The sequence below is a fragment of the Chelonoidis abingdonii genome, chromosome 6, assembly GCF_003597395.2.
Source record: "Chelonoidis abingdonii isolate Lonesome George chromosome 6, CheloAbing_2.0, whole genome shotgun sequence".
Taxonomy (NCBI): domain Eukaryota; kingdom Metazoa; phylum Chordata; order Testudines; family Testudinidae; genus Chelonoidis; species Chelonoidis abingdonii.
The window spans coordinates 130,035,419-130,054,696 of NC_133774.1; the positions used below are offsets into that span (position 1 = coordinate 130,035,419).

The 19,278-nt window shown below is 51.8% G+C and overlaps 1 protein-coding gene across 1 annotated transcript in view; it reads right to left on the bottom strand.

Annotated features, from left to right (window-relative positions):
• Window positions 1-859: 859 nt before the first annotated feature.
• The window catches only part of FRMPD1 (FERM and PDZ domain containing 1), a 36,407-nt gene continuing 17,988 nt past the window's right edge, over window positions 860-19,278 (bottom strand). The window contains exons 8-15 of the mRNA XM_032778137.2: window positions 17,109-17,228; window positions 16,290-16,426; window positions 15,225-15,351; window positions 14,503-14,598; window positions 7,869-8,051; window positions 7,153-7,300; window positions 5,346-6,155; window positions 860-3,404 (exon numbers count right to left, since the gene is read on the bottom strand). Coding sequence (XP_032634028.1) covers window positions 958-3,404; window positions 5,346-6,155; window positions 7,153-7,300; window positions 7,869-8,051; window positions 14,503-14,598; window positions 15,225-15,351; window positions 16,290-16,426; window positions 17,109-17,228 — 4,068 coding nt within the window. The 3' untranslated portion in view covers window positions 860-957. The remainder of the gene's footprint in view (window positions 3,405-5,345; window positions 6,156-7,152; window positions 7,301-7,868; window positions 8,052-14,502; window positions 14,599-15,224; window positions 15,352-16,289; window positions 16,427-17,108; window positions 17,229-19,278) is intronic.

Sequence of the window (19,278 nt, forward strand, 5' to 3'; positions counted from 1 at the left end):
CTTGGGCTAGACGGTTCAAGTGCCTGAGTTGTCTAATGGAGGGCAGCCTTTTCAGCAGAGGCCACAGCCATGTTAAGTGTTGTCTAACCCTGCGCTGAGCTGGTCCATATGACGTAGTGCCTAAAGCCCTGTGGTCACACTCCCATTCTGCCCCCGCCTAGCCCCAGGGGGCATGGCTACAGGGAGAAGGGGAGGGGAGTTTCAGGAACATGCCGCCTTCTACTTAGTAAGTTGCTGCCTTCAGCAGTTTCAAGGCAGTTGCTGGGTTACACTAACCGCTGAACGGAGGCTAGTTTAGATTTGTTACAAGCTATTGGTCGGGATAGCTGATTTGGGTTATACCACGCTGCTGCTGCTGCTGCCGCCTTCAGGTATTAAGTTCTCTGGAAGCTGCAGAGGAACCCCTGGCAGTGGAACCACTTACCACTGCAGGTACTGGAGTCAGATTCTATAAAATCAGTTTCCATTGCAACTCCGAGAGCTGCCCCGAGATTCTGGGGTGGAGAATGCAGAGCTGAGCCTGCTGCCGGACACTCTGTTCCATTCAGTGCCTGTTTACAATGTCTAAAATGTAAGGTGGGACGACACGCCGCTCTACCCAGGAGACACCCCCCAAACTGGAGCCACAGGGAAAAAAGCCACCAACTGCGCTCTGCATTCGAGACCATTATTTTCTATACAGACAGAGCGGGTGGGCGGGCTGTGGACCCACCTCCCTTAGCATTATCCCCTGATGGACTGGAACGTCCTAGAGTGAGCAAACAAGGCAGCTCACCCAAACTCAACTGAGTCTTGCACATGATCCTGCCTTGAGGTGTGTGGCCAGACTGCTGAATGACTCACGTTGCTTTTTTGCAGAAGATATTTTATTGGGTTCATGGGTTATACGTAAACGTTTGTTGGGTTTCCCGTCAGCGGTACACAAGCATAAGAGTCTGTCTCACGGAGCTACCGTCTTCACACCACTGGCGCTGCCCTGAACTGCTGGGTTAGACAGAACACTGCTGCCGTGAGGGCCGTGCCCTGGCGTGCTAGCAGCGTGGCACTGAGATCATGACAGCCCTTCACCCCAGTCTGGAGAGCAGCGCGGACAAACTGATGGTAGACGCAAACCATGTCCTGCAGATTGACGGTGAGCTCCTTGTAGCGTCTCCCGCACAGCCCACAGGCCGTGAACTGGAAACACAGCGCTGTCAACCGCTTGAGATCCTGGAAGGTCTCCTGCAATGCCCCTGGCAGCTCTTCAGAAGGTCTCTCTGGTTGTAGGACCTTCTGGCAGCTGGCCATCAGCTTGCGGGACTCCACGCAGAGCACCTGCTTGTGTTCAGAGTAGTGTTCTGGGCACGTGCCTTGAGGGTGTTTCATTCGGTTTCCTGAGAACTGCCTCACAATGGCCTGGAGCTCTGCCACGTTTGCCAGGAACGGAGAGAAGTCAGCCGATGACTTCCCTGCTCTCTCTTGCAACTGACCCAGTGCTTCCGGGTGAGATTCTGGCCATGGGCCGTTTTCACTCACACTAGGTTCAGCGGCCACACAGTTACTCTCATCCCTGGTCCTGGGAGGGGCCTGGTCTAGAAACGACAAGCTCCCAGCAGCCGGTGGGGTTGTTAAAGGCCTGGAGGAAATGCTGTGTGCAGAATCAACACACTCATAATCTAGGTCATTGTCTGGCCCGTGGAAGCAGCTGGCATAAGACAAGTGACAGCTGCACTTGTCCATGCCAGCTTTGGGGAAGAAGGTCCCCTTAACACTGGTCAAACCCAAAGGCCGAGTTGTGTTGCAGCTCATAGACACTGGGGCATCTTTTTCATGGGTCACACAAAGCAGCGATCGATCTGCAGCCAAGTTTCCCTCTCTGTGTGCTGAGGTACCACCAGTGTCTTTGGGGGAAGGAGAACGTAGCCCCGGTGATGTGTTTAAGCGGCAGCCCTTTCTTTGCTCTGTGGTCTCCTCTGTGAGAAGAGGCGTCAGAGTGGGCTGGGGCTGTCTGTGGCGACCATCCACATATAGTGCATCTTCTCTGGGTCCTCTCTCCTCTGTGCGCTGGCCACTAAGGCACTCCGGAGGAGGATGCGCTTTTGGAGAAGCTGCGGAAAAATGCGTTTCCTTCCCTAGGGCACCTGAGTCAGAATGCTCTGCTGTCCAGGGACTTTGGTCAACAGCTTGGTCAGTATCTGCTGGGGAGGCGTTTTCTATGTCCCCCTGCTGGCAGGGCATTGCTTGGTCTGTCCTGGTTCCAAACGAAAGCCAAGAGAGGCGAGTGATTATTCCTGATGCTCCGTTAAAGTCTGAAAGCAGCTCCGTGGTATTAGAGAAACCCAAATGGGTTTTATCTTCCACTCTTTTTAAGGGTTCTTCATTTAGGTTCTTGTTGGTTCTCTCTCCAGATACCATTTCAGCATCTGGTTTCACTGCAAAGCTAGTGGGACCCACTGTTCCCCTTGCAAAGGGAGATGACGGCACAAGCTGTTCACATGCTTCTCCTTTATCAGCAGTGGACAGAGAATCCAGGTCTGAAGCTGCAGCCTGGGGCAATGGCTTCCCTCTGTAGCACCCCAATGGAGAAAGCACTGGCTCAGCACAAGGAGGTATCCCTCCTTCACCTGGATGTGCAGACGGCTTGAGTTCACGGTGGGCTTCCAGAGCCTCCGCGGCACTCTGTGTCATCGGCTGCTCTCGCGCCACCGTGCGGGTTATACATCCAACCTCCATTTCAGAAAATGGGCGACCACAGCCACTGGGGCTGTCCCAGGCGCTTCCTGCTTGTTCTGGTTCTCTGATATCTCCCAAATGGAAGGATATTTCAGAAGGACTTACGCAGCCACCGTCATGTGCACATGCAGAACCAAGAGGCCCCAGGCTGTTCGCACAGCTGGGCAACGGGGTTAGGTCCAAAGTTTCTTTCCCTTCCTGGTCACCCTGGAGATGACTGGCTGAAACGGAAGGAATGACTGAGGCGGTTACTGATTTGGTTTCCATGGCATCAGGCTCCATTTTCATGAAGGCTGACAAAGGGTTTTTACTCTTGGCTTCGCTCCGAGGCTTTAACTGGGCAAAGCTCCTGGCTTCCAGCAGCGGGGGCTCCCCAGTAGTGTCATTCAAGGAGGATGTCATGCGAGTGAGTGAGATGGAGGGCAGCTGGGGCTCCTGTTCAGAGCAGCATGCAGGATCAGCGTTCTCCAGGGCAGGGGATGAAGCCACTGGGAAGGTAACCTGCGATGTGTAATCCGTCTGTAGGAAAGATCTCCTCTTTCTCAGGCTTTTGGCATGCTTCAGCTCCTTCTCCTTTCTGTGCTTCTCCCTGGTAGCTTGTCTCGACATGCAGCTTTCCCCCAGGTTGCAGCACCGTGACTTCTTCAGGAAGCAGGAATCACCGTTCCCCTCACGGGCCAGTGCCTCAGAGCCTGCCAGGAAAGAAGAGAACCCAAGGGTAAGGAAATGGTAGTGCACCACACACGTGTAACTGGCTACACACAGAGGGCCACGGGTTGTTCATGTGATCTCCTGGACTGATGAGAACCAGGCATCGGGGATGGCGGCCATCTTGGCTGAGACACTGGGGATTGAACTGAGGAACCTTGAGCACTAAAAGCACGAGCTAAAGCTCTGTATATGGGGAGCTGTGACTAACTTGTGCCCTACGTGGCTCGGCACAGAGGGGGCAGCTCATAGGATGGTTTAGGTTCAGTACCAAGCAGAAGTTAGGTTTGGGGCCTAAGCATACAAGAGTATAGGAGACAGAGTGTCATGGGAAAGGAAGAATTAGCAAGGACATGACCCAGGATTAATGACACTAACTGCTGAACAGGGGCTAGTCTAGCTGTGTTACAAGCTGCTGGTTGTGGTAGCTGGTTTCTGCAGGGGTTTTAAACAAGTGTTTTTGAGAATGTGATCTCTATTGATAGCATGGGACTGACGGGGATGCAGCTGTTTACAATCCACACTACTGAAGTTAAGAGCCCATAAGGCGGTGGTAGAACTAGAATTCAGAGAAAGGGCAGTTTCATGTTAATTATAAAAGGAGTAAATTCATGAAAAAGGTATGGTTAGGTTCCAGGATAGTCAGGCTGTAGCTCACTCTGTTGTCCCGGGACGTATCACCCATCGACACACCATTTCATCTCGGAGTGGGAGTATAATTGTAGCTAATGGCATGGCTGTTTGCTTAACGAATCATTTTTCTTTTGAAAACTTTCCTTCTTCGTGGCTCACTCTAGGCTTTAATTGGTGGGGGTAATAGATGGATACGGTGGCCTTGGAATTTCTGTCTGGTTTCAGGTTGGAACTAGGGGGAAAGAAGTGAAGGCTCTGTGAGTGCCCCTAGCTATGCATTTCTGTGTCATCCCAAGTTGGGCTGGTGGGCTGTAAAATGGAATGGTGGTTTGTGATCTGTCCGAGGGGAAGAGACAGGAAGCTGCAGTGTGTTCTCCTGAGGCTTTGGGGATCAGTTTAAGCGATAGAGTTTTTCAGCTTTTAGTCTGGGGATTTCCTTAGGTTTTAAGAATGTCTAAGAATCATCGCTCAGTGTCAGGGGTCAGGCAAGCCTGGCAGGAATGGGTCCCTATCTCCTCCTGGCAGCCTCCCACCATCACACAGCATCTCCTCCTGCCCATTCTCTGGACTGAACCACTTCGTCCTTACATGGCTCTCCCGCTTCCTTTTCTTCTGGCCTGTTCCTGTATCTATACCTCCCAGGATTCCTGCCAGCCCACACCACCCCCGAGCACAGCTGTCAGCCCCTGGGCCTGCTGCACCTCCCACAGCATTCATGGGGACCACACACACTTTGCAAAGTCCATCATGTACACAGCGAACACAACAAACTCTCATGGGTATTATGGAGGCTTAAAGACATGTGTACCTTTAAATAACATGCGTGTTCCATATGTGTGTGTACTCTGGTGTTCTTGTGATAGCGGGCGGGGTTTCGAGAATGCCAAACTGTTTTAGGAGCACAGGTCCCACGACTTTCACTGGGACGGGTGCTCTGAACTCACCTGGGTGCTACTGAAAAATCCCACCCAACCCTATATCGCCGATATCGATGTGCTCTCTCTGCATAGCATTTCTGCCTGCGAGGGATTCATTCTTGGAGAAGGGACATTTAAAGCTTGTTTGCGAGTCCAAAGAGCTTCAGGAAAACTTTGGGAAACTGAACAAGGGGGACGTGTTCTCGGCATTGTGGATCTGACGCGTGGCCATCCCTAGGTTCATTATTCATCACTCATCCAGTCGTACCAACCAGAGTACCCCAGGAATGATCAGGTCCTGTCGTGCCAGGTGCACAGGGTAAGAGAGTGTCCCTGCCCTACTGAGCTGATTTAGTATATAACCTCTGAGCGCACCTGCCAGGGCATCTGTTGGGGTCAGCCGGTCTGCAGCATCGTAGAATTCATCCTCGGAGCTGGTGTCCCCGAAGCCTGGAGGCGGGTGCAGGATAAGGTCATTCTTCTCTGCTGTTGGATCTACCTTGCAGAGTCTCTCCTGCTGGCCCGACTCAGCCAGCAAGTCCTTCACAGAGCCGCTCCCTGGGCTATGATTGAGGATGCTTCTCTCTCCGTTGCTGCCTGGGGATATGCTGGTGCAGAGACTGTAAAACTCCATCACATTCTCTTCTGACAGCTTGGTCTGGAGAGCCGAAGCATCCGCCTCATTCTCCCCTCTTTGCTCGGGGTTTGTCTGCTTAGGCACAGGGTGGCTTCCTTGGGATAACTGCAAGAAACATAGGAAATCTTCAGACTCTGCCCCACTGCTCTGCTCCTTGTTGCCCAGAGCGAAGATGCTCTTATCTTGGCAGCTGAGTTCTTGAATAGTGGGTGTGAGAAACTGGAGGAACTGTGGCCTGCTGGAGGAGCAGGCCTCTAAGTCGTCCTCCTCCAGAGCGTCCATCGAGTCACTCGAGCCACTGGTCTTGCATCCTCTGCTCTCGGTATTGGCTGAGTCAGAAGCTTCGGACGCACTGTCCGTCACGTCACTCCTGCTTCCAGGGTTTCTGCTGTCTGGCTCCAGCTCAGGCAGCTGCTCCTGCTCTGCCTCCTCCTCACACAGAGGTTGGATGCTGCCGGGGTTCAGCCAGGGGGGGTCCAAAAAGCGCTCTGCAGAGGAATCCAATTCCCAAGAGTCTTCGGAGTCGCTGCAGGCTCTCGACTCGTACCCTGTAATGTAAAGACACCGTGCCTGCTGTGAGCATAGGCCAATGCAAACAGCTGGAAACAGCAGCCGAACTAGCACAGAAGCTGCAGCAGTCAGTCTCCTTGCACTCCTAGAAAGAAACCCACTCCTGTGATTGCTGCTCGGATTCTGAACAAATGAGCAAGGAGCACAGTCTGTCCCACAGGGCCACGACCTGCAAGCAGAGACCAGTGCTGGACCTGGTCACGAATACAGTCTAATGCCTAGATTCCCAGGCTGACGGGCCCACTGGGCCCACCTAGTCTGACCTGCCTGGTAACACAGAGCTTTCCGACAGGAATTCCAGCATTGATTTACAAATTGTGGTGGATTCCCCATCACAGACAACTCTCTGTGAGTTGGTTCAGTGGTTCGTTTCTCTCACTGTTAAAACGTTACACCCTATTTCCAGTCTGAATTTGTCAGGTGTCACCTTCCTGCCTTTGGAGCGCATTAGACCTTTCTCTGCTAGATCGAAGAGCCCATTCTTAAATATTTGTTCTCCAGATAGGTACTATTGACTGATCAAGTCATCCCTTAACCTCTTTGTTAAGCTAAATAAATTGAGCTCCTTGAGTCTATCACTATATGGCAGGTTCTTTAATCATTCTCGTGGCTCTTCTTTGAACCCTCTCCTATGTGTGGCTTATTATTGTTGTTTATAATGATAATCATTCTTATTATTTCTTTGTATTTCAGTAGTGCCTAGGAGCCCACGTCATGGACCAGGCTCCACTGTGCCAGATGCTGTACAGACACAGAACAAAGAGACAGTCCCTGCCCCAAGTAGCTTCCAGGGTAAGCAGAAAGAGAACAGTCTTTCCAATAGCTTCAAGGGGTTGTGAGCCGTGAGATGGGGCTCAAGAGGGGACTAACTTCCTAGCCGAAAACTCTGCACCTGACATGTGTCTACGGTGGCAGATGCTCCTAAGTGATTAGTCAACTTGCAACCCTTTGTTGAAAAAAGCGACTAATTCTCACCTTCTTCTGTGGAGATGCGGTGGGTCTGCTGCTTAGCCTCACCCCACGTGAATATGGTGGTGCCCAAATCTACACACAGCCTGTAGTAACCTGCAATGAGGCAGGCAAGATCCTTGGCACTGTTTGATTCTAGCATCAGCGTCAGCAACTATAACAAAAAAAATGCGTTAGAGATGTGCACTAAATAAAAGGACATTTTGTGCAGAGATGTGCACAAAAGGACATTTTGTGCAGAGATGTGCACTAAATAAAAGGACATTCCCCATCTCCCACATACCGAGAGGTGAATTACAGAGTGGGCCACAAGGTGGAAAGAGAAAACAAGATTTTTTTTTTTTGATGCCCAATGTCCTACTGACGAAGGACAGCCAAATATTTTTTCAAGGAATCTCATTTTCCTTGACCGGGTTGCATCTTTTCTAATGGCTCTCTTGTCTCCTTTTGCATTGTATCCAATGCAAAATATTTTACCTTAAAAGAATTGTCAAGGGACAGTTAATCTCTGATAAATACAGTCTGCCAGCGTGTCAAATGGTTAGGCACTTGGAGACAAGCTGCCTTCTGAGCGCAGTGTTAAAGCACACTGGCTATGATAGCCAGCAAAACAAACACATCGCTGTCTTTACTAGCATTAAGAATTCAGTTAGACTGTTAGATCGTTGAGAAGATCGAAAAGCAGCTCTCCCAACTCATGCACCAGTTGAAGCTGCAATTACCTTCACATCCTGAAGGTAGATTTTTACCATGCTCGCTTTCTCAGATTCTTCGGTAAGCTCCAGCCTGCTGATGTTAGCAAACTCTGCCAGGGGGGTTATGATGTTGAGCTTGTTATTGATAATCTGGCTGATTCCATACTTAGCTCCGATCAGCAAGGCGACATACGATTCCCTGTCCTGTAGCTACCAGAGAAAGGTGGGTTAGAATCCAGCCTTAATAGAAATCGAAACAGGAAGCTTGTGACAAGGCAGGATGTAGAATCCTGAGTTGTGCATTATGGCTTGGCATGTTTCAATTAGGGGAAACAGCCAACGTTTACTGGCCCCCGAACCTGACTAGTGGATAGCTAGCTCCAGTTTGGGGGCTTCAGAGACAGCTCCCACAGACAGCAATTCAGAGGCAGAGACTAAAGTGAGATGGAGGCTGCCTGCCTCACCGGTTACAGCTACATGGTCCCTGGGAGGGTGCTTCCCTGCATGGCTGGACAGAGGCGAGCTAAGGTGCTAGAAATAGCAGTGTGGCTGCAGTGGTACAGGCATATGTACCCACAGGAGTGGGCAGCACTGTACTTGGGCAGCTGGCCACACTGGCGCTAGCTGCCTATCCGTGCTGGGAGGATCCTCCAGCTGCAGGGCCGGTTCTAGGGTTCCGGTACCCTGGGAGGGGGAGGGGGTATTTGCGCGCTCCTGGGTGTTGCTATTCAAACAACAAGCCACCTTCCAGAAGGCCAAAGGCTAGTTCGACTTCTGGAAAATCGGGGATTTTAAGAGTTTAAAAGAGTAAAATGTGGCGGCTAGGTCAGTATTTTGCTGTGATTTAGAATTTCTATAAAGAATGAAGACTCTCCAGCCTGCTGTTCCACTGGCTAACTCTGGACACCTTTGCACATAGTTTGGCCTTTCTGACAATCAGTCGGGGCCCCCCAAACATCTTTTTTTTGGGGGGGAGAGAATGTCCCCTTTTCTACCCCTCCCTCTACCAGCGCCAAGCCTGCTCACCTGCTGTGGAGACGTACCCACCTGTGGTTGAGAGACACGGAGCTGGTGGGGATGGCCAGGGCTCGGGGTTGCCAGGGCCTCTATTGAGCTGTCAGAGAGTTGTTGGTCTCCAAGGAAGGAACCAGCCCATTACATGGAGCTCCAGCCCCACTGCCCACACTTTGGTGGGTGAGGCTCTTTCACTCTATCGATTGGGTTCGGTGGGATTTTAGGGGTGGTTGTTGGAAGATCATGTGTTTAACATCCTGGCTTCCTTTGCCTGCTCCTGTCCCCATCTTTTAATTAACCCCTGTCCCTTGTGGGAATAAAATGCTGGGCCTCTTTCTGTTGGTCCTTCATTTACCATAGCTGGGAATTGCACCAGCCTGATTGTCGGATCAGCTGCGGGCTTCGGTGCTGAGCGCTGCGAACCCAGGGCTCATCGGCCCCAAGGTAGCTCACCGAGGAGAGGGGAATAATGGGATCTTCCTCCCACGGGCATCTACATCCTTTTAAGTGACCCCCCGAGAGTCTAACAATCCACTTGTAAGACATTCCACCACTCGAGAGCCTGGACGTAGCCCCCTTCCTCCCAACGTGGCTGCCCCATCAATCCCACAGCAAAGGCGCCCACCGGAGTGATCAGCGCCCAGGCACATCCCTTCGCTCTCCCGGAGCTGGCGTTGGGGGGCAGGGGAGCAAGAGTTCTGTGCTCTGAAACGTTTTAGCCCCCTACTGTCCAAGAAAAATCTATCTATTTATCTATCATGAAATATTGACATTTCCCCACAGAAAACAGACACTGTTCTGGAAAAAAGTCATTTAATCAAAAAAACACGGTTACTCACATTTGTAACTGTTGTTCTTCGAGATGTGTTGCTTATATCCATTCCAGTAGGTGTACGCGCCGCGCGTGCACGTTCGTTGGAAGACTTTTACCCTAGCAACTCCAGCGGGCCGGCAGGTCGCCCCCTAGAGTGGCGCCGCCCACAGCACGCAGGTAATATATACCCCTGCCGGCCCGCCCGCTCCTCAGTTCCTTCTGCCGGCTACTCCGACAGTGGGGAAGGAGGCGGGTTGGTGATGGATATGAGCAACACATCTTGAAGAACAACAGTTACAAAGGTGAGTAACCGTGTTTTCTTCTTCGAGTGATTGCTCATATCCATTCCAGTAGGTGATTCCAAGCCTTACCTAGGCGGGGTGGGGTCGGAGTGAGAGGCCGCAGCATGTAACACAGCAAGGCGAAGGCTGCATCATCCCTGGACTGTTGGACCAGGCATAATGGGAAGCGAAGGTGTGCACGGAGACCAGGTCGCTGCCCTGCAGATTTCCTGGACGGTACTCGCGGCAAGGAATGCCGTCGATGATGCTTGGCCCTAGTAGAGTGCGCGGTCACATTGCCCGACGGGAGACCGCCAGGTGTAACAGGCCCGTATGCAGGATGTCACCCACGAGGAGATCCTCTGCGAGGAGACAGCAACCCCTTAACCAGTCAGCTATGGCGACAAAAAGCTGGGGGGATTTGTGGAACGGCTTGGTCCGTTCTATATAAAAGGTGAGCACCCTACACACGTCTAAGGAGTGCAACTGCTGCTCCCGGCGAGACGAATGAGGTTTCGGGAAGAATACGGTAGGAATATGTCCTGGTTGACATGAAAGCGAGACAACTTGGGGAGAAAGGTGGGTGCAGCCTTAGTGTACTTTGTCGCGATGGAACACCGTATACGGGGCTCTTACCACGAGGCGTGCAGCTCTGACACACACTAGCAGAAGTGATGGCCACCAGGAATGCCATCTTCCAGGATAAGTAGAGGAGGGAACACGTAGCCAGCGGTTCAAACGGGGGGACATAAGATGGGACAACACCAGGTTCAGACCCAAGAGGGGGCTGGGTGGCGGACCTGGGGTAGAGACGCTCCAGACCTTTAAGGAATTCAGCATCATGGGTGTGAGAAGACAGAGCGGCCATCGCCCCGTGTGGAAGGTGGAGATAGCCGCTAAGTGAACCCGGAGAGGGACACCGCCAGCCTTGCTGCTTGAGCGACCAAAGGTATCGAGATGATTGGATGGAAACATCGGGGGTGGAAGCGCCTTTCCATGCACCAGCATGTAAAGCGTTTCCACTTGGCTGAGTACGTCGTCTCGTAGACGGCTTCCTACTTCCCAGAAGCACCTGCCGCACTGGGAAGAGCAATGCAACTCGACCTAGTCAGCCACGCAGGAGCCAGGCTGAGAGGTGCAGAGACGGAAGGTCTGGTGACGAAGCCGGCCTGGACCTGCGTGATCAGGTCCAGGTGAAGAGCAGGGAACAGGGTCGACTACCGACAGGTCCAGCAGGAGAGAAACCAATGCTGCCAGGCCACGCCAGAGCAATTAGAATCAAGCGGGCCCTGTCCTGCGCACCTTCAGAAGGACTTGTGAACCACGGAAACGGAGGGAACGCATAGAAGAGGTGTGTCGCCAGGAATCAGAAGGCATCTGCAATTGAGCCCGGTTCGCGACCTTGGAAAGGCAGAACATCGGCACTTTCTGTTCCTGCGGGATGTGAAGAGGTCCATATGGGATGCCCACCTCCGAAGACGCCAGGGCGATGTCTGAGCGAAGGACCACTCGTGGAGCAAAAGACGGCTGAGCTGATCCGCCAGCGTATTTGAACCCCGGAGAAGGAAGCAACTAGGTGAACAGAGTGGGCTATGCAGAAGTCCACAACGTCATGGCCTCCTGACAAAAAAGCAGACCTCGTACGCCTGCTTGTTACATAGTATACGTCGTTGTGTTGTCGGTGAAACCAAAACACAGCGACTTGGATCTGCTGAGGAACGCTTGACAAGCCAGGCAGACCTCCCTCAATTCTCGCATGTTGATATGTAGGCGAGTTCGGGAGGAGACCACGGCCTGGTCCGCAGGCACCTAGGTGAGCTCCCATCCCAAGTCCGAGGCGTCCGTTGTCAGGGACAGCGAGGGCTGGGGCGGATGGAACGGAAGCCCTGCACACACGACGGACTGACAGCCACCACTGGAGGGAGTGGAGGACGTCCTGAGGAATCGTGACTACTGTATCTAACGGTGCCTGGCCGGACGGAGGTGAGGGATGAGCCAGGACTGGAGGGGCGTAGGCGGAGCCGAGCATGCGCCGTGACGAATGTGCAGGCGCCATGTGGCCCAAGAGTGTCAGCAAGTATTATGGAGGTTAGAGGTGCTGCCTGCAGCCTGTGGATGATAGCTGTCAAAGCCTGGAACGCGACAAGGAAGATGGCCTGGCTATGGTAGAGTCTAGAACGGCTCGATAAACTCTATCTCTGAGTAGGGTTAGAGTGGACTTCTCGCGTTGAGCATTAGGCCTAGGCTCGTGAAAAGGCGGCTGACCATGTGGACGTGCGCGAGGACTTGCTCCTCTGAGGGTCCCGATAAGCCAGTCGTCGAGGTAGGGGAACACATGCACGCGACTGCGACGAAGGAAGCGACGACTACGGCCATGCATTGGTAAACACTCGCGGGCCATCGAGAGCGAACGGGAGGACCGTGAATTGATAATGCCGGCCGCGACAACGAAGCGAAGGAACCTCCGATGGGGCGGGAAGATGGCTATATGAAATAAGCATCCTGCATGTCGAGAGCGGCGTACCAGTCTCCGGGATCCAGGATGAATAATGGTCCCAAGGACACCATACGGAACTTCAACTTGACGAGGTATTTGTTGAGCTCTCGTAGGTGAGGATGGTCTGAGAACCTCCCTTGGCTTGGGATCAGAAAGTAACGGGAGTAAAACCCCCTGCCCTTCTCGTTCTCTTGAACCTCCTCTATGGCCCTTTGTCAAGGAGCGTTCGTACCTCCTGGAGGAGGATCTGCTCGTGAGAGGGGTCCCTGAAGAGGGACGAGGAAGGGGGTGGAGGGCGGATACGAAGCAAACTGTAGGCGGTATCCAAGCCGCAACGCCGCGAGACCCACGGTCTGAAGTAAGCTGGTACACGCCGGGAGGAAGAACGAAAGACGGTTGAGAAGGAGGAGATGGATCCGGGAAGGGATTGGTACAGCGCCCCGGGCGCACCTTCAAACAGGGCTTCGACCCGGAGGAGGCTTGGAGGGACTTGGCTTTGCCCCCCTGGTTACCCAATTGTCTGCGCCTGCCATTCTGTTTCGCCGCCTGGCAAAGTCTTGCCTTTGCCTGGGCTGGGGGTAAGGCCTGTGTTGCTGTTGAGGCCTGAATGTCTACGCTGGTGACGGGCGTATGCATACCAGGGCGCGCATAATGACCCTATTGTCTTTGAGCTTTGCAGCCGAGGTCGTCTTGTCCGAAAAACAGGCCCTGGCCTCAAACGGAAGATCCTGATGGTATATTGGAGTTCCAGAGGAAGGCCAGAGACCTGAAGCCATGAAATGCGGCGCATAGTGACTCCGGAGGCCAGAGTCTGGTGCCGAGTCTGCAGCGGGACCAGTGGACCCTCCGCAGGCATGCCACCGAAGGTAACCTGCCTGCCGCCCTCGTGGCGACTGGCAGAGCATCCCCCGTGGCTTGCCGCCCCAGGCAGCACTTGGCGTGCTGGTGCCTGGAGCCGCCCCTGCCATTGCTCCTTTTTCTGTCATCTGCCACCACTGAGAACAGCCGAGCTCCATCCTCTTCGGAACCCCCCCTTCAGGTAGTTGAAAGCAGCTATCAAATCCCCCCTCACTTCTCTTCTGCAGACTAAATAAGCCCAGCTCCCCAGCCTCTCCTCATAAGTCATGTGCTCCAGCCCCTTAATAATTTTCATTGCCCTCCACTGGACTTGCTCCAATTTGTCCACATCCTTTCTGTAGTGAGGGGCCCAAAACTGGACGCAATACTCCAGATGTGGCCTCACCAGTGCCCAATAGAGGGAATAATCACTTCCCTCGATCTGCTGGCAATGCTTCTACTAATGCAGCCCAATATGCCGTTAGCCTTCTTGGCAACAAGGGCACACTGCTGACTTACCCATTTTCAGGGGAGATTAAACCTTGGCCCAAACCAATGCCCATGGAACAACAGACCAATCACATCTGAAGAGCCACAAGACCTACTCTGAATGCCACACCTACGCTTTTTAACACCACATAAATAAAAGGGTCCTCAGCGACTGGTTTTACTTCAAAGGAGTATGCTGGTTGGCATTGGCTGAGGATTTAGAATGCGACTGCTGGAAAGGGCCCAAGAGAAATAAGCATGTTTAGTTGAAGCAGCTGCGCCAACACCCCCCGCCCCCCGATAGGGAGTGTAGGCAGCATGGCAGAGGGAGTGTGGGTGGAGGGATGTGAAGGAAGACTTGGGGAAGCGTTACGGATTGTTCCAGGGAGCTGCTCTGATGCGGAACTGGGAGAAAGCATGAAGGTTGAGGGCAAATATGACTAACGGGTGATGAAGCAGGTGTTGCTTGCAGAACAAATCTGGGGGAGATACCCCAGCAGCAGGGTAATGGGTTGTTTTTGACTCTCAGCTGTTAAAAAAATTAGACATCCTGCTTTACAGAAAGTGTGCTTTAATCAAGACGAGGCTTGGTCAGTTTCAGCATAGTGCTAAAAATGACTCCCATTGCAGGAGTTCGTTTTCCACAGCATGGTAACAACACACACAGAAAGGACGGCCAGAGAAAACACAAAGATTTGCCAAAAATCACAGACAAACGAATACACATACCATTAGGGTGGCATTAAAGATTTTCCCGCTATACATTTTCAGGTCTCCAAGTATCTGCAGGTAGCTCAGACGCACCTGTGTGGCCGAGAGGACGTGCTTGGATTTTAAAGAAAAGAAATATTGTTGAGAAAGTTACAAACCAACCACTGGGACAAGCTGGATGTGTGAGTAAAGGGGTTTCTAAATTGTTCATTTGGATCTAAGCAGACATGTACAATGCACAGGACTGGATGGATTATACACACACACACACACACACACACCCACCCACCAACCTCTGACTAGATGACTGCCCTCCTCCTATGCACAGCAGGCAAGAATTCAGTTCCAGTGCACACTAAGGCAAAGGTGGCAGTCCAGGGGGTCTCTGGGAAGACAGTCTGCTTAGGAGGAGACCCAACTTTGTGACTTCTGGCTCCCATCTCTGACGGCCCTGTTGACAAGGGCTGGTCTATACTAGCAGAAGCAGTGCACAAGCAATGCTAGTGCTGGGAGAAATAGCTGTACCAAAGGAGAGGGGACTGGAAGAGTAAAGAGGTGCAACGCAGCCCCCATGAAGACAAAAGAAAATGCAGTAGCAAGGCTGTGAGGACCCCAGCTGGAGAAGGCTGGTGGACAACATGGTGCTAAAACCATCTCGGCTCAGTCCCACTGAGGCTGGGCTCAGTGGCCAAGCCGGCTGGCTTTCAATGAGTGACCTCACACACATGCATAGGTTCTACCTTTTGTCTCGGGTCCAGCAAGATTTGGTTCCTCTTCATGTGAAAGCTGATGGCTTTCTTGATGTCTTTGCCTTTCATGTTTCGGAGTAAAGTCGGAGATATAAAGTTTTCTATTCCCCAGTCCTTCCTGCCATGAAGACAGCGCAGATGGGTATAGCTCAAAGAGAAATTATGGGCTTGTTGCACAAATTCCTGGCTGAGTTTCTCCGGCCTGTGTCATCTATGGACTGAGGATTCCGTTCTTAAAGTGCACTTTGCTTTGCTTAAAAGATTATTATATTTTGGTGTCTTTTGGGTTAATGGTTCCCACCAGTCTAAGATTAGAGGCCAATTGTTCCAGTGGAGAATTTTTCAATCTAATAAGTATTTCTTGTTAATTATGCACATCATGGAGTTTTCTATTGATGCGTCTGTCTATTCCTTTATTAGTCAAGGCATGGCATATTTGACTATAAATAATAAGTCAGTGACAGAAGTGAACACATAAGCCCAGCTGGGGCTGCAGGTATTAAGCTACTAACGTCCGGGCTTTTACTTAACAGTGGCCCCTTTACAATTTTTAGTAATGAGGTTGTTTTACCAGAACAACCCATGCAATAAGCGTGTCTGCCTAGGAAGGGGAGATGCACGCTATAGATTTGCCATTCCTGGGCAGTTATGACGTTGGCTACTGCACTCAGAACTCCCAATAAACACGCCCGCAAGAGGCAACCTTTATTTAAATGAAAACCTGCCCTGTGCAACAATAACTACCTAACATGTTACAGTAGTGCTGATGTAGAGACCCACCGGCTGACATTTCTAGCCATTACACCATGCGAGCAGTTTAGAAGGGAGAGATGAGATAGTTGGTTTTGTGCAGCCATCTCAAATTGCTACTCATCTCTGAAAGGATCTGCATAACCAATGTATGGAATCGGTATTAAACAACGACAGAGCATCTTCCAATCTACTACCACTGCCCTGACCCAGCCATCTTCCATTTCTCTGGTGCCTATCAGAGCCCCAGTACAAAAGATGTATGGGATTTGGGTCAGCTAGAACGGCAGAGAATTTTCCACTTACTCTATATATTTGAAAGACACTTTCTGCGGCTGGGCGCAAGCATAAATCCGCTCTTGTATATGCAGCGCTGCCAGGCGCAGGGCCACGCTGCACTTCATTTCGACAGCAAATCGCTCCTGAAGCACATCGCTGCAGCTCTGGAACAGACACAGCCACTTAACACGCCCAGAGGGCACGGCAAAGAGGAAGAATGACTTTGCTTGGGCATCCCCTTTTGCCTGGCTCAACCATTTTTGACTCATATGTGAAGGGCGCCATAGATGCTGAGTTCTCCACTTTCCCCTGAGTGCTTGACCCCCCCAGTCCCTGACCCCCCCACACACTCCACCCCTTCCATGTGGCCCCACCCCTGCCACAAAGTCCCTGCCCTAACTCTACCCCCTCCCTTCCCCAAATCCCCACCCTGGCCCCACCTCCTCCCCTGAGTGCGCCACTTTCCTGCTCCTCCTCCTTCCTTCCAGCACACTGCCAAACAGCTGTTTGGCAGCTGCTGGGAGGAAGCGCTGGGAGGTAGGCAGAAGAGTGAGGACATGGCGCGCTCGGGGGCGGGAGACAGGAGCTTGACACCCACTAATTTTCCCCTGTGGGTGCTCCAGCCCCAGAGCACCCACAGAGCCAGCGCCTGCGAAGCGTGCAAGTAATTAACAGGTCAAGGCTCAGATTAGGAATCCCTAAGCCACTCAGAGCCAGATAATGTCCACGCAGCTTTTGGCACCAGTTTAACAATACTGATTTAAATATCACTCTTTAGCTGAAATGGGAGGCAAGGCCTTAGGACGGAAAGGGTTATCAATATAGTATGGGATGTTCCGTTTTCACCTGCAAATAAAGGTATTCAAAGGTAACTGGATCTTCTTGTAAGAGGTCCAACGGATCCTTAGGGATAAAGCAGACTCTGAAGAGACACCGGTAATCATGGGAGTCTTTCCTTTGGACCACCTGGAACGAACAAAATAAAATTGTATTAAACAATAGCAGCTCCGCGAATCCCTTGTTGAATAAACCCATCCTGAGCCAGCAGGTGCAATGAATTTGCACAGGGCAGCCCTTCACACTCTACAGAACAAAGCACTCGGCATCTGGGTTGGGGGCAAGTCAGCCACTCTCTCCAATGACGAAGAGGTACAAGTGACTCTTTGGCAGGGAAGCAACATGAGAAGTAAAGTCAGATGAAGTGGAGGCTACTCCACTGCAGAACTTCATTAAGGACTCCACAACCTCCCAGAAAAGCCACCTGTTGGGCCAGGTGCTGCACCATTGCACAGAGATAGGCTCTGTCCCAGCGAGGTTACAGCTTAATTGGGACCCGGGTACAACAACTAGTCCAAATCCAGTCACACTATTTCAGCTGGGACAATGGACCTGCACCCCGTTTTCAATGTCATAAATGCAGCAAAGAATCCTGTGACACCTTATAGACTAACAGACATTTTGGAGCATGAACTTTCGTGGGTGCATACCCACTTCGTCAGATGCATCTGATGAAGTGGGTATTCACCCACGAAAGCTCATGCTCCAAAACATCTGTTAGTCTATAAGGTGCCACAGGATTCTTTGCTGCTTTTACAGATCCAGACTAACACGGCTACCCCTCTGATACTTAATGTCATAAATATAAATCTTGTGAATCCGTAATGCTACAACCCTACACCAGAGACTGATCACGTGGCCCTACTATGACAACAGAGGAAAGCACGTAAAACAAAGTGCTGTTTGTGCTACTGAAATGGCAATTAAACCTTCTGAAAGTCACTGGATCATATTAGCATATTTTATTTTGGATAAATCCACAACTGGCTCATCAACCGGATGGAAAGAGAAAGTCCCAAAGAGAGACATATGTCTGGTATTTAGTAATGGGATCTTAACGAGTGAGCCTCAACATCTTGCGCCTGTCTCCCTGACTAATGAGATGTCCAGGAGTGAGGAAGGGCTGCTCAGAGTCTTAGCCCAAAGTTAGGAACATAAAGTACCTGGGAAATAAAGACAAGAATTTGAAATGCTAGGGGTGGGATTTGCAAATAGCGCTCAGGGTTGGCCTAACTCTGCTGGGGCAAAACTCCCATTGACTTCAAAGGGAAGCCCAGCCAGGCAACCCCTCGCCGACTGCTTTGGAAAACCACAGCCTCGATTTCTTTTTATATAGTCCCAGATAAATGGTCCTCCAGAAAAGGGCATCTCTGAAGGAGCAGGGATTGGCCACACTGGAGAGAAGACACTGGACAGGCAGGCCAGTGCTTGGAGGTGGTCTAGGGAGTCCTCTTACTAAATGCCGAGCTGGTGGGTCTTGCTCACATGTCCAGGGTCAAGATGATCACCTGTTCTGGGGTCGAGGAGGAATCAGGTCAGATTAGCAGGGACCTTGGGGGCTTTTCACCTCCCTTTGCAGCCTGCACCATGGACCACTTGCTGGGATCATCTGGGCATGCCACACACAATGTATTCCCTGCCATTGCTGCTGCTTGGCCTCTCCTCTTCTCTGCCTGGGCGCATGATGGTTTAGTCACCTGAGACCTGAAATGCTTTAGTCTAACTGAAGCTTTTGGGCTCAATTTAGGGGGATCTTGGTGACACCTAACAGCCTGTGATATGCAGGGGTTCAGATTACATGGCCTTATCGCTACAAAACGAGGACAGCAGGAAGAAGCATCAGCAAAACAAGCTGGCCACGAGTGCTGCCCGTTGCCATCTGCAGGAATGGAGCAAGGTGCTACGAACGTTTATGCTCTGGTGGTGCTAGTTCTCGGTTCCCTCACAAGAGCAGCAGAGCCAGGCTGCAATGCCATCACTAGTTAGTGCGCATGGGAGAGGCAGAGCTAGGACGGCAGGGTCTCTGGGGAGGCAAAGCCGTGCCAAATCCCCAGTTTAATGCAGGAGCTCGTGATTGGGTCTGGCATTCAGCCACTGACCTCCCTTTTCCCCCAACCCACCAGATCCCCTTCCTGCCACCTAATACTCCCTCCCCCGTCCCCACTTAGTCTGCACAACC